The 15,416-nt window shown below is 35.5% G+C and overlaps 1 protein-coding gene across 1 annotated transcript in view; it reads right to left on the bottom strand.

Moving 5' to 3' along the window:
- Positions 1–15,416, bottom strand: part of PDZD9 (PDZ domain containing 9) — a 32,824-nt gene that overhangs the window by 2,291 nt on the left and 15,117 nt on the right. The window contains exon 3 of the mRNA XM_044657452.1: positions 2,856–3,051. Within this exon, the coding sequence (XP_044513387.1) occupies positions 2,856–3,051 (196 nt within the window). The remainder of the gene's footprint in view (positions 1–2,855; positions 3,052–15,416) is intronic.

The following is a 15,416-nucleotide window of genomic DNA, read 5'->3' as shown; positions in this document are numbered from 1 at the left end:
GTTATCACAGTATCAGCATAGGAACACTGCAGATGTCAAAACACAGCCACAGGAAATCAGGATAATGGAGCAGCAAATAGGATGGGAAGATCAGGCAGTAAAATGCCATTGGGAAATAACTAATCTCCTTCGGTCCACCCCAGAGATAAAAGCCACACACCTAGGCCTAACTGTCTCTCCCCAACTGCAGCACTTCCCAGGATTCCAGAATCCTGTACTCTACTGTCAATCTGCAAACTTACCATCTAACTTTTCCTACAGCATTAGAGAAATGCAAATCAAAACAATTCTGAGGTACCACCTCACACGCAGCTGACTGGCCAATATGGCAGCAAAGGGAAATAATAAATGTTGGAGGGGATGTGGCAAAATTGGGACACTAATACACTGCTGGTGCAATTGTGAATTGGTCCAATCATTCTAGAAGGCTCTTTGGAAGACTTTAAATTTATGCCTGCCCTTTGATCCAGCAATATCACTACTATGTTTGTACCCCAAAGAGATAATAAAAGAGTTGTTCAAAAATATTCATAGCCCCACTCTCGGTGGTGGAAATTGGAAAATGAGGGGGTGTCTCTTGATTGGGGAATGGCTGAACAAATTGTGGTATACGATGGTGATAAATTTCTATTGTGTTAAAAGGAATGATGAGCTAGAGGATTTCTTCCTTCCTTCCTTCCTTTCTTCCTTCCTTCCTTCCTTCTTTCCTTCTTTCCTTCCTTCCTTCCTTCCTTCCTTCCTTCCTTCCTTCCTTTCTCTCTCTTTCTCTCTCTTTCTCTTTCTTTCTTTGTTTCTTTCTTAACCCTTATCTTCTGTCTTAGAATCAATACTGTGTGGTAAGGGCTAGGAAACAGGGGTTAAGTGACTTGCCCAGGGTCATACAGCTAGGAAGAGTCTGAGACCAGATTTGAACCCAAGACCTCCCATCTCTAAGCCTAGCTCTCAATCCATTGAGTCACCCAACTGCACCCTAGAGGATTTCTACATGAACTGGAAAGACCTCCATGAACTGAAGCAGAGTGAAATAAGCAGAACCAGGAGAACATTGTTCGAAGAAACTGAAACAATGTGGAACAATCAAATGTAATGGACTTTGCTACTAGTAGCAATGCAATGATCCAGGACAATCCTAAGGGACTTATGAGAACACTATCCACATCAAGAAAAAGAACTGTGGGAGTAGAAACACATAAGAAAAACATAAGACTTATCACCTGTTTATATGGGTACATGATTTGGGGGTCTTGGTTTCAAAAGATTGCTCTATTGCAGAAATGAATAATATGGAAATAGGTATCAAGTGATAACACTTGTATAACCCAGTAGAATTGCTTGTTGGCTCCAGGAGGGAAGAGGGAAGAAGGAAGAAGGGACAGAGAGAACATGAATCATGTAACCATGAAAAAATATTTTAAATAATAAAAAAGAGAAAAAAATTAAACCTGGACTATTGCAGAAATTATAGATAATAAGTAAAAGCTCGGTATTTTATTATTCTGAGTTTAGTTTTATGGAATACAAAATAGCTATGACATTTCTGACCTCCTTTGACTTCTGTCAAGGTGAAATGATAGTCCTAGAGTAACTATATCTGCTGGGAATTCAAATGAAGTTGGTATAAGTATCTTCAAAATGGTAGTTTTACAGTAACTGACAAAGTCATTGCTTCTTTTCCTATCTACTATAAGGAATTGACATATATACAGGCAAACATTCATTCCCTATCAATCCTGTGTTTCTATTATATTCTGCTTTGTGGTTCTTTCCCTACTTCCCATCCAAGGATTTTCTTCCTGCTCACCTTAATTACATCTTTTCCTTTTTATGGATCCCCCAAAATTTATCTATGACTTGCTTTTATTAGTTTTCCTTTCATTTGAATAGTAGTTTATGCTATCCATTCACCCCTCCTCATGACATACTTTTACTTCTCTCCCTACTCCTACCCCCCTCAACTTCCCCCCTCCTCCAGCTGGTTGACTGCTACCACCTAGAAAAATAAACATCTTTATGGAAAAGTGAATTCCAATGTGTTCTGGGTCATAGCCAACTTAATTTATTCATAAGGATTTAATTGGATTATTCTGCATTATAAAATTACCAACTTTTAACTAAATGGAAATGGAACAAAATTGTTCTTATTTATAACTAAGTCTAACTTGTGAATTTAGATCAATAACCCAACATTATGGAAAACTCAAAAGATCTTTAGATTGACAAATTTTCAGACGTTTTTCTTAGCCCCTGCAGTCCCACCATGTTCTGATGATTGCACTGGTTTCAGTTAATGACCATAGGACATTTCTGATTCTTAATAAAATGTATATTTGTCAAAAACTTTAAAGACTATGATGTGGAGAAAGCACACTGGCTTTGGAAATCAAGACGCCTGGGTTCATATCCCAGACCCAAAACTAGTGTAACTACTATTAATAAACTGTTAACCATACAGACCCTGAGTTTCCTTACTACTGTCAAGCAGGGTTGTGTGAAAAGTATCCTATAAGCTTTAAAGCACTATAGAATATGAGTTGTTCATCACTACTAGATTCTACAGCAACATAAAACAAAGTAGGAAAAATTAGGAAGAAAGTTTCTTTGATTAATGAAATTAGGGAAGCACCTGAATGAATCTTTGTTGTGGGGAAAATGTATTTTTCTAACATATAATATTGCATATTAGAATAATTTTAGAAATATGTCTCAAAACTTGGCAATCCTATCACCAATATATTCTATTCACCCCTCTGATCCACTTTAGCTTTAAATATGGATCACATTTTATATACATAAATTTTTCAGCATAGTATAATAAATCTATACCAAAATGAAAAGGTAAAAAAAAAAAAACTTACTGAGTTATTCCTATTGCAGGATTAGTTTCAGGGATTAAATCATCAATATTTTGCCATTCTGGTGGTATGTCAATGAAATCTCGGTAAACTCTGATTTGGAGAATTGCACCTATGGGGATATGGTGCAAAAGCTGTAAAAACTCTCGAAGTGTATATCCTAACACGTTTGAATGGCCAATTGAAATCACAACATCTCCTGAAAAAAAATTTTAAGAATCAATAATTTAGTTAAGAGTTTAAAGCATTCATCCATCTCCAAAGAAAGAATTGTTGGATGGATGCAGATGAAAGCATACTATCTTTTACATCAGTGTTTTATGGGTTTATTTTGAGATTTGGGTTATTTATGGGTGATAGATCCCCAGGCCCATAGAGGCAAGGAAAAGCCAGAAAGAGATATAATTTGCAAAACCTACCCCAGACTCCTGGCAATGACTGAGTCGTGAAACTGGAGGTTCACAAATCATGTCATAGATGTCTGGCTTTTCTAATTGGCTCTTCTTAATTGGCTTAAAACATTCCTGATGGACTAAATTAACTATTGATCAGGTTAACATAACCTTAAGCTTTTATCTCAGACAAAATGGCCTTCATACTTTTTCTATGCATCCTATACAAATTCTACTCCCAGGAAATTCCTGATTAGTTATCACAAACTTTGAGTTATGTTGCAAGGACAGAGTGACCTTCTCTACTCTGTCATCAGCACTATCTCATGTCTTGGATAGCACACAAAAGAGAAACCTTGTAGATTAGTATTGTTGAATGTATTTATTCCCTTATGCAGCTGTATACTTTTAACTGGTCTGCATACTTTGATGAAGCTTGAAATCTCTTAATTGACATATAGAAAACATGTACTTCTGACAAGTAATTTCTTTGTTCATGGAATATATAAAAATCACTCTTAAATGCCCAATAAACCAGGTTTTTGTGATTGCACTCTCATGAGCCTCCCAAGGTTTCCTATGACTCAGTTATTCTCTGCGCATCCATCTCTGTCTCTGTTTTTCTTGTTCTGTCTCTCGCTCTTTAGCTCACAATCACACTCTCTCACTCAGAGTTTAGAACTTAGGCTGTATCTGCTAGTCAGAACACATTTGCTATAATTTGACTCGTTTTCCACCAAGCAACCAGCATGGGGTTGGACTTTACCTTCCTTCTAACAGTAGCTACCAGAGAAACCCATGAGGCAAACATTTCTTCTAGTTTGCCATATATGAATACTCTTAGAATGATGACCAATATAGAAATGTGTTTTGCATGATAAAAAAACACTTTTTTTTCATTTAAAGCATTCCAAATCAATTTCTGGAACACCATCCAATACCTTTAGTTATTATTGTTTTATGTCTTTCCTCCATTTCATAGCTAAACTAAAAATAGCTGTGGTCTCATTGCTTCTATTTCTCCTATCATTCATCAACTCTTTGCTTTTGGCTTCTGGTCTTGTCACTTAACTAAAAATGCTTTCAAAATTATTAATTATCTCTTTCAAATATGTTTTTATTTTCAACTTAGGTAAAATCAACATTTCCATTTACATAGTAATGCAGAAAAAGGGGATTGTATATGAAACTGTAAATCTCTGTGTAAAGCTTTTTAAAACATATAATAAATTAAACATGTAACTTTCATTTTCAAAGAATATCCTGCTTATCTATAATCATGGCCTTCTGTTCTGTGCATTTTGTAATACTTCAATTACCTTCTTTTTCTCCTTTGCCTCCTCTTCCTCCTCCTCTCTCCCTTTCCCCCAACCTCCTTCCTCTTCCTTTTTCCTTTTCCCCAAGTCTTCTCTCCCCAACTCAATCTTCTCCCAACTAAGAATATGAGAAAAAGAAAACCTTTGCAATAAATATGCATAGTCAAGCAAAACAAATTCCTACCTACATTGGACATATTGGAAAAGGTATTTCTAATTCTTCTTGAGTCCATCACCTCTCTTTCAGGAAGGGGTGGCATATTTCATCACTGGTGCTCTGAAATACTGGTTGGATTTTAATTCTTAAATCGATCGAAAATGTCTTCAATGTAGTCTACATAAATTCATATGTCACCTTATCTGAAAATGTTCCTTTTTCATGTCTTATGCACAATAATATTATTTGCAGAATTTAAAAATTGCTTTTTTTCTCTCAGTTTTCATTCTTCTAGCCCTCTCTGCAGCATCTGGCATTATTGACCACCCTCTCCTAGATATTCTCTCCTCTGTTGGTTTTCATGATATTGCTCTTGGTTTTCTTGTTTGTCCCTTTTTCAGCTTTTTTTTGTAAGATCTTCACACCTGTAGTTGTACTCCTGTTGCCTCTTTCCTATTTCCTCTCCCCTCTCCGAACAGTTCAAAGTTCACACAGCTGCCAAAATGATACTCCTAAAGCACAATTCTGACCATGTCACACCTTTTTAAAACCTCTCATAGTTCCCAATTGTCTCTAGGATTAAAGAAAATACTCCTGGTTTGGCATTTAGAGAACCCAACACACCTTATTTCCAACCTATCTTTCCTGGTTTATTATGTCACTCCCTTTCATATGTTTTAGGGTCTAGTCAATCTGATTTCTTGTTCTTCCTAATAACATTCTATATCTTACATCCATGGCATTGCAGAGACTGCTCCCTCCTTGACTGGGATACACTCCCTCTTCACTTCTTCTTGGAATCCCCAATTTCTTTCAAAGCTCAGCTCTAGTGCCAATTCCTCCATGAGACTTTTCCTGATCCTTCAGCTACTGCTACTTCCTCAGCAAAATAATACTGTACATATATTATAAAATATATGTGTGTGTGTGTATGTAAATTCCTCTAACAGAATTTAAGTTCCTTTTATCCCCTGGTGCCTAGTATATGCCTATCACACAGGAGGTGCTTAATAAATGTTTGCTGTTTATTGGTCTAGGGAAAGCATTTATTACATTAAGCCAAGACTAGTCTGAGGACATCTCAGTCATGAATTTTTTTAAATGCCCTGATGTATATATGAGTAAAGGGATAATGTTTCTTGAAAACAATGTTAGCGATATACTTGAAATGGTTCCTAGGTCTAACAAAGGGTAAATGTATTTTACCATTTTAGTTGCTATTCAGGAATCTTAAAATTATAGTTCCAAATTAAATATTTAGACTACTAAGGTTGGTCCATTTATATTAAATGATGAATAAATTATCTGTGGTATATTTTGCCTACCTGGCAATAATGCTATCTTCTGCTATATAAATAATGTTATGTTTGTTTGGTCAGAAGTAATCTCATAAAGTTTGTTTTGACTTTGCATATTTATTACAAGGTTTTTTCTCATTGGGGGAATGGAAAGAGAAGAAAATAGATTTCTGTTAATTGAAAAAATATTAAAAATTAAAAGTAATCTCCTTTTACTGAAATCTCATGGCTCCTTGTTTAAATTTTTTTATTTTAATAACACATCTCTGCATAAATTTCCAAAGTTATATAATCCATATTGTCTCCTTCCCTTCTTCTCTCCCTCCTCCCAGGGCTGACAAGCAATTAAATCTGGGTTATATATGTATTATTACACAAAACATATTTCCATTTATTCATTTTTGAAAGTGAATAATCTTATAAAACCAAAACCCCAAAATGTATACCCAAGTAAACAAGTGATAAATCACATGTTTTCCTCTGCATTTCTACTCCAACAGTTCTTTCTCTGGAGGTGGATAGCATTCTTTTTCATAAGTCCCTCAGAACTGTCCTGAATCATTGTATTGCTATTAGTAGCAAAGTCTATCACACTGTAGCAGTCTATCACATTTGAGAGTTCCACAATATTGCAATTACTGTGTTTCATAGGTCCTTGTAACTATTAAGCCCCACATAAGAGGAAAAAGAGGCTCTGGCATTATAGGAAAAGCACTAGAAATAGAATCAAGACCCAATTTAAAGTCATGTTTTGCCTCTTTAACTTGAGCAAACCACTCATCCTCTCTGTGACTCTGTTTATTCCTCTGTAAAATTACAAGGGGCTAGGCTAAAATTTCTTAGGATCTCTAAAGTCCCTCCCAGATCTACATGTGATTTGTATATTTAGATGCATAATAAATTTTTGTTGAGTGAATTAATGCAAATAATCTGCCCTTGTATAATATTAATTCTCCAAAAGGCAATGAAAGAATACCACTGTGATTTTTAATAACTCACACTTACATAGTGCTTTACAGTGTACAAAGCAATTTTCTCAATAACACTGAGGTACAAAAATAGCATGAATCATGCAAAGCAAGAAAGACTGTGGTTGGGTTGGGTGGGGAAAGGATTGAGCAAATTCTATAAGCAAAATAATTAGGGGAATAGTTTGCCTGTCAGATTTATGGATATGGAAGAATTTATGACCAAAAAGATAGAGAGCATTACAAGATGTAAAATGGATTTTTTTTATTATATTAAGTTTAAAAGGTTCTGCACAAACAAAACCAATGCAACCAAGATTAGAAAGCAAGCAGAAAGTTGGGTGGAGGGGTACAGAAATTTTATAGCAAGTTTCTTTAATAAAGGTCTCATTTTTTAAATATATAAGAGAACTGAGTCAAATTTATAAAAATATAAATCATTCTCCAACTGCTAAATGACCAAAGAATATGAACTGGTAATTTTCAGATGAAGAAATCAAAGCTATAGTCATGAAAAAATGCTCTAAAATAACATTAAAGAAATGCAAATTCAAAAACTTTGAGGTACCATCTGACACCTATCAGATTGGCTAATATGCCAGAAAAGGAAAATTATCAATGTTGGAGAGGATTTGGGAAAATTGGGACACTAATACACTATTGGTAGAATTGTGAACTAATCCAACCATTCTGGAGAGCAATTTGGAACTGTGCCCAAAGGGCTATAAAACTGTATATACCCTTTGATCAGCACTATCACTACTAGTTCTGTATCCCAAATTAAATTTTTTTAAAAGGGAGTGGGGGAAAGGACCATTTGTTCAAAAATGTTTATAGCAGCTCTTTTTGTAGTGAAAAAGAATTGGAAATTGGGGGGATTTCCTTCAATTACATGGCTGTCATAGGGAAATCAGAGAGAAGGCAGGAAGTACCAAGGCAGAGACAGAGAGAATTCCAGAATTCTGGAGACAGTGACTCTGAGGAGATAGCTGGTTTTCTGAACTTGCTCTCTAGAGGAAGACCCTGTCTGTGTGGACTTATCCTTCAAGCCTGTCACCTGCTAGGAAGTGGTTGAATTTGGTTTAAACTCCACAGGTGGACTGTGTGAGTAAAATCCTTACTCTTCTTCCTTTTGGATTTATACTTGCTACTGCTGTGATTCAACTGGACTCCTGCCAAACCCAGAGGACAATGGTTGTGAGATATCTCCCTTGCTGACCCAGTGGACTTGTGTACCTTCCAGCTTTCCCTTACTCTGAATACTAGCAAAAGGGGGGAGGGGGGAGATTCTGGTTAGCATATAGTACAAGGAGCTGGGATCTGTAGGTTGTGATAAGTGTAGTTAACATCTATTTAATTCTATGGGGCTTTGGTGGGAGGAATTAGTTTTAAGACCTAGTTAGATCATCCCACTACCCTTCCCCTACCTGACCTAGTTAAATAAAACCCTGGTTTATAACTGAGTGATAACATGTCTATTTCTCCCTGGAATCCTTCCCAAACCTTGGACTTCTGATAACTGGCCCTAAGGACTATTTCATCAAGTGTCTAGAAAACCTTAAACCTTACTACAATATTTATTTTATTATTTCAGGCTGAACAAGTTGTCGCATATAATGGAATATTATATCGTGCTATAAAAAAATTATGAGCAGGATGATTTCAGGAAAAACTGGAATGATTTACATGAACTGATGCAAAGAGAAGTGAACAGAACCAGGAGAACAGTGTACACAGTAACAGCAATACTGTATGATGATCAACTACGAATGGCTTAGCTAGCTATTCTTGGCAATATAATGATCAAAGACAATTTCAAAGGACAAAGAAAAAATGGATGGAGCCTGAATATAGATGTATAACCTAGATCAAACTGCTTACCATCTCAGGGCAGGAAGCGGGAGAGGAGGTAAGAAAATAATTTAGAACTCAAATTTTTGGAAAACAAGCTTTAAAATTTTATTTACCTATAATTGGAAAAAATATTATATAAAAATAACTGCAAACCCTGAAAAATCGTGATTGTTACAAATTACTAATGATAAAAATCCAAATTAAAATAGTTTTCAAGTTTCAAATGATACTGAGCAAATTGGCAAAGATGATAATATGAGAGGGGCTACAGGAAGACAAGGAAATAGTCAAGAGCAATGAAGAGATCCATGAAGGACAAAAATGAGCAGCAGTGTATAACAAACAAGGAATTGTAAACACAAAATAACAAAAAAAAAAAAAAAGACATCATTCATGAGATGCATGGCAATTTAGAATTATGCCCAGAGAGTTATAAAACTGAGTATAAATTCTGTTTCCCAAATAAAACAGAGAAAAAAAGGAAAGAACCAATATGTTCCAAAATATTTATAGTAGCTCTCTTTGTGGTGGCACAGTACTGGAAATCAAGGAAATGTACATCAGATGGGGAATGGCTAAACAAATTGTGCTTCATGATTGGGATGTAATACTACTGTGCCATAAGAAACAAAGCAGGTTAATTTTTTTAAAACTTGGAAAGACTTACAAGAAATAATGAAGTGTGAAGGAAGAAGAACCAAGAGATATTATATACAGCTCTAGAATTAATATTTGAAGAATATCCACCTCCAAAGAATGAACTGATAAATAAAAACATGAAAGACATAATTTATATATCCATATCTTTTTGTTGGGTGATATCTCCTATAGTATGGGAAAGGGCTAAGATAACTGGGAATAAATTCTATTTAAAATAAAGAAAATGTAAAAAGAAAAAAGATGTGTAACTGATATTTAATGAGAATCAATGTAAGATATGGAATAATGAGTACTGCTTTGGTATCCATGTAATGTCAAGAGATCCCCAGCACATTAGGAATACTTTCTCTGGAATGTTTATAGGAGGAAACAGACAAGAGTTGGCAGGAGTGTCTGCAAAGCAAGGAGATGATAGATCCACTAAACAATTAAGACAGCACATCTAATTGTTTCAAAAGAGCAGCAGCTGGCAAGGAACTTATACTCTCCAAGGCTTTTTAATTGATTAAACTGTTAGAGGTTAGTATATTATGGCTTAACCTAACAAGTTCTAAAGACAAGCAAATAATTTCTTGCAGTAAATTAACCCTAATTAATAGTAATTAATCAAAACCAGTGACTACAAACTATAACTATAAGAGAGCAAATGTTTATAAATAAAAAACAAGTTTCTGGAACTAAGAAATGATAGATTGTGAGGGCTTTAGACCAAAAGTTAGGCACATTGTCTAAAACTCAATTCAATATTTGAGCACCAAAATATTGTGCCAGGTGCTGAAAAGATCTTAAAACTATCTTGGTACTGAGAATGAAAAAGATAAATTACAGATGTACTTCAAAATACATTGACTAAGAATAATACAGATGTCTTATTATATAAAGAGGTTTGGGCCCCTGAATTTCCTTTTTTTCAAGAATAACTTTAAATTCTATGAAACCACTGACTAGATACCCCTGAAACAGTACTGATGTTATTAACTGTTCTCAGTTTCCATTTTACATTAACAATGACAAAGCCTCACACCATTCCATTTGATACACAATGTTAACACCAAGATTTTCAGACTGATTCTGGAAAACAGGAGTATTTCAGACTCTCTTAAATGACTAAATAGATCCAGCTCTCCAAAACTATATTTCTAATAGCTTCCTTCCCACTTCTTCTAATAAATCTACTTGGAGATTATCTTTAATAACTTATTAATCATTTTGGGGTTCATTTACAAGACTTTAAATTCTGGGGCAGATGGGTAGCACAGTGGATAGAATGCCAAGCCTTGAGTCAGGAGGACCTGAGTTCAGATCTAGCTTCAGACACTTCTTAACTTATGTGACCTTGGGCAAGTCTTATAACCCTGATTGCCTAGCCCTTGCTGTTCGTGCGTCTTAGAATTGATACTAAAACAGAAGGTCTTGAAAAAAAAAGAAAAGAATATGAATTCTGTATTTGTTTAATTCATTCAGGCTCTGGAATTCTATATTTTTACAGAAAATCTTGCTTTTTAAAACTATGTCATCTAGAGAAATTTCAAATTACAAACGAATTGAGAAATTCGAATTTTTTACCTCATTCACCAGAACTATTCAACATTTTATCTGTATTTCTAATTCAATCACTACTTTTAATATGCCATTCTTCTGTTAAAGAATCTGAAATTGTTCCCCTTTGCTTAGGAAACAAAGTCAACAGAGAATTGTGAAGAGGGGATTGACTCTCCCCTTGCCTATTTTTGAATTAATCAACCAAAATTTGAATACCCCTACTTGGCACTAGGTGGGAGAGTTCGCAAGCCATTTAGAGACCTCCACCCTTTCAACTTAGTCAGAAACTTGTGAATCCTTTGATAAGAGTTTACACCATCATAGGACAAGAAGTGGAACCTACAAACACTGGCCCCCTGGGCAGTGCTAAGCAAATTTAAAGACTGCAATTGGTCTCCAGAAAGTGTAGGAAGGGACAGGAAGTGATATAAAAGAGGGACTATAAAAGATGATGAACTTCCTGTACAAGAGATCTTCAAGGTGGTCTTCAACCTGAATCTTCATCATGAAGGACCTAGGGCTGATGACTTGAACTGCTTCTGGTAAGACTGCTCTTGGATCTTCCCCTTTGGACTGGGACTGCAGCTTGGAGCTATGGATTGGGTGAGTGAAAAAAGTTGACCCTCCTTTCCTAACTTCTGGAGATTTTAGCACCAGAGAAACCTCCCTCTTGGAGGAGGTCACGTGGGTGAAACCCTTGCTTAATTCATCACTGGGCCCTCCAGCTGGGGTTAACAAGCCCTGCTGGAATGGAGTCAGGTGCTGGAGCAAATATTGAGTGTGTTAAGTTAGATATCTTCTTTACCCTCCTTTTACATTTCCCTACTTCCACTCTTTCCCTTTTTTTGTAAATAAAGCTGCTAGAAAATCATTTTGACTTGAGCTGTATTAATTTTTAAAATCGGTGACCACATTCTCTTATATTTAGTCCAACCATAAATTTAATTCCTTACAGAATGACAATGAAGGCCTTTCTACAATCTAATTCTAACTTCTCTCCCTTTATGAACTATGAATAGTATTCTAATTAGGTCAGTCTCCCATAAACATCACCTTACAGGGTCTATTAACCTTTTTTGTGTCATAGATCCCCCTCAGGCAGTCTAGTAAAGCCTGTGATCCTTTCTTGGAAGAATGTTTTTGAACACTTAAAAATACAAAGAATCACAAAAGAAACCAATAATGCTGAAATACAGTAGTCAAAAAATACATTTTTTTTAATCCTAGATCCCAAGAACTCCTGCTTAAGATTCTTTTTCATTTTCTTCTTTCCTCCTGGAATGCCCTTTCCCTTTTTCCTTCTATCTAACCTATCTTCGAAACTAGTTCAAGCTTTACCTCCTGGGATAAAGCCTTTCCTTAAATTCCTGCTACCTGATCTCCCTTCTCCTAAGCCCCAGCCTCCAGCCTATGCCTCTGACACCTCTCAGCCAATACACAGGCTTTTTCCATCTGAGAGGTCTTTAAAACATCCTCCACACAGCTATAAAATCATATTCCTAAACCATAGGTTTGACCATGTTACTCTCTTGCTAAAAAGTCCCAGTGGATGCCTATTGCCTTTAGTATCAAATACAAATTCCCTTTTGAGCATGTATTGCTAAGACTTACTGATTTTAACTCTACAACATCTCTTACATCCATTCCCTTCTCTCTTTTCAAACCAAAGCAGCTCAGTTCAGGTCCCCTCCATTAAACAATTGCAACAGACTCAATTTGTCTCCCCAAATCTAGCCTCTTAACTTCAATATTTTCCCCACACAGTTGCCAAATTGATACTCCTTTAAAAATTTTATCTGTCCTCTGAGGGATTTATGGTAAAGATGCTACCCACATTCAGAGGAAGGACTGCAGGAGAGGAAACATATAAGATAAACAATTGCTTGAATGCATGGGCTGAGGCAGACATGAATGGGAAATAGACCCTGAACAAGGACACATGTTACAACTAGTGGAAATGTGCGTTGGCCATGGGTGGGGGGAGAGCGGGGGGGGGGGTGAAGGGGAAAGTAGGGGCATAAAGTATGTAAACAGGTTAAAAACGAATATTAATAAATGTCTAATAATAATTAAAAAAAATTTTTATCTGTCAACGTGAATTCTGGAAGCCCCAAGTTTGCCCATTGCTGTTGGGAACGTGCCTTTAAGGGAAGTCCCAAACTGACTTTGTCTTAGACTGAACAAGAGATTTCTAAGCATCCATTAAATGTTCTGAATAGGAGTAAAAGAAATGCTCAAATCCTCAATCACCCTTTTTATCTTAGAAGTTTCCCCCATTGCATCAGAGATATTTTCCCAAGAAGTCCAACACCATCCTTTTCGTACCCATTGTAAGTTAGGCCACTCCCTGATGCACACAGTCTCTTTCTCAAACCCACTTGTAAACTGTCAGTATATGTTTGCTGTATTTAATTCCCCAACAGCTATCTAAGTCCGCAAATTCTATTCTTTGGAGAATCATCTAGTGCAATGATTCTCTCAGAGACACTGTTCCCAGAGTTCCAGAGCCTTTGTCTCTGTGTGGTGGCTGAAATATTAAGCATCTCTTTCCTCATTAAAAATTTGTTTTTTTCTGATTACTTTAGCAGTTCTGTGTTTTTCCAAGTCGACATAACCTATAATTCTTTCCATCTCTTGTTTGGTCATAAATCTTCCCTTACCATAGATTTGACAGGTAGACTATTCTATGCTTCTCTAATTTGCTAATAGTAGCATCCTTTAAGTCTAAATCATGCATCCATTTTAATCTTATCTTGGTATAGAGTGTGAGATATTGATCTATACCAGTTTCTGCCATACGGTTTGTCAAATAGTGATTTCTTATCCCAAAAGCTTGGATCTTTGGATTTATCAAATACTAAATAACTATGGTCATTTGCTACTATGTATTGTATTCCACTAATTTACTGCTCAATTTTTTTAGCCAATAACAGATTGTGGTTGGTTTTTGTTTTTTTTTTAAATCTTACCATCCATCTTAGAATCAGTACTTATGATTGGTTCCAAGGCAAAAAGAGCAGTAAAGTCTGGGCAACAGGGATCAAGTGACTTGCCCAAGGTCACATAGGGAAGTGTCTGAGGCTAGATTTGAACCCAAGATTTCCTGTTCCCAGGCCTGGCATTCTATCTACCAAACCACCTCACTGTCCTCACAAAGTAGTTTGTTTTGAAGATCACAGCTTTGTAATACAGTTTGAGCTCTAGTACTTCTAGACTACCTTCTTTCACATTTTTTCCCCCACTGATTCCTTTATATTCTTGCTGCTTTGAATCCAGATGAATTTTATTATTTTTTCCAGGCCTGTAAAACAATTTTGGGGAAATTCAATTGGCATGCACTGAATAAGTAAATTAATTTAGGTTTACTGTATTGACCCAGCCAACCGATGAGCAAATAATATTTTTCCAACTGTGTTTAGATCTGACTTCATTTTTGTGAAAAGTGGTTTATAAAAGTTTATAAATGTGTTTGTATAATTCCTGGATTTTCTTGGCAGACAAGTATTTTATATTATCCATAGTTAATTTAAGTAGAATTTCTTTTTCTATCTCTTGTTTCTGGGTTTTCCTGGTAACATAAAGATAATGCTGATGATTTGTTGGATTTATTTTATATCCTGCAACTCTGCTAAAGTTGTTAATTATTTCAACTAGTTTTTTAGTTGAATCTTTAGGGTTCTCTAAGTATTTCATCCATAACACCTGAGTGAATTTTGTTTCTTTATTGCTATTCTAATTCCTTTTTCTTCTCTTACTGCTTTAGATAGCATTTCTAGTATTACACTGAACAGCAGAGATTGAGTTAGCAGAGATATTGGGCATCCTTATTTCACCTGTGATCTTACTGGGAAGGCACCTAGTTTATCTCCAATACAAATAATGCTTAATGATTTTAGATATAAACTATTTATCATTTTAAGAAAAGTTCCCTTAATTCCCTATGCTCTCTAGTGGTTTTCATAAGAATACATGTATCTTGTCAAAGGCTTTTTCTCCATCTTTTGAAATAATCATATAATTTCTGTTGATTTTATTATTGATGTAGTCAAATATGCTGATGATTCTCCTAATATTGCACATTCCTAGAATAAATTCCACCTGATCATAGTGAATGATCTTTGTGGTGTACTATAATCTCTTTGCTAGTATTTCATTTTAAAATTTTGCATTTTAATATTCATTAGCGAAATTGGTCTACAGTTTTCTTTCTCTTATTTTTTCTTTTCCTGTTTTAGGTATCAATAATATATGTGGATTAAAAAAAAAAGTTTGATAGAATGCCTTCTTCAGCTACTTTTCCAAATAGTTTGCATGGTATTGGGATTGTTCTTTAAATATTTTGCAAAATTCATTTGTGACTCTACCTCACCTTGGGGA

This window comes from Gracilinanus agilis, chromosome 1, assembly GCF_016433145.1.
Source record: "Gracilinanus agilis isolate LMUSP501 chromosome 1, AgileGrace, whole genome shotgun sequence".
NCBI classification, from domain to species: Eukaryota; Metazoa; Chordata; class Mammalia; order Didelphimorphia; family Didelphidae; genus Gracilinanus; species Gracilinanus agilis.
Note: the sequence above shows the minus strand (reverse complement) of the source record. Positions and strands in the feature narration are given on the sequence as shown.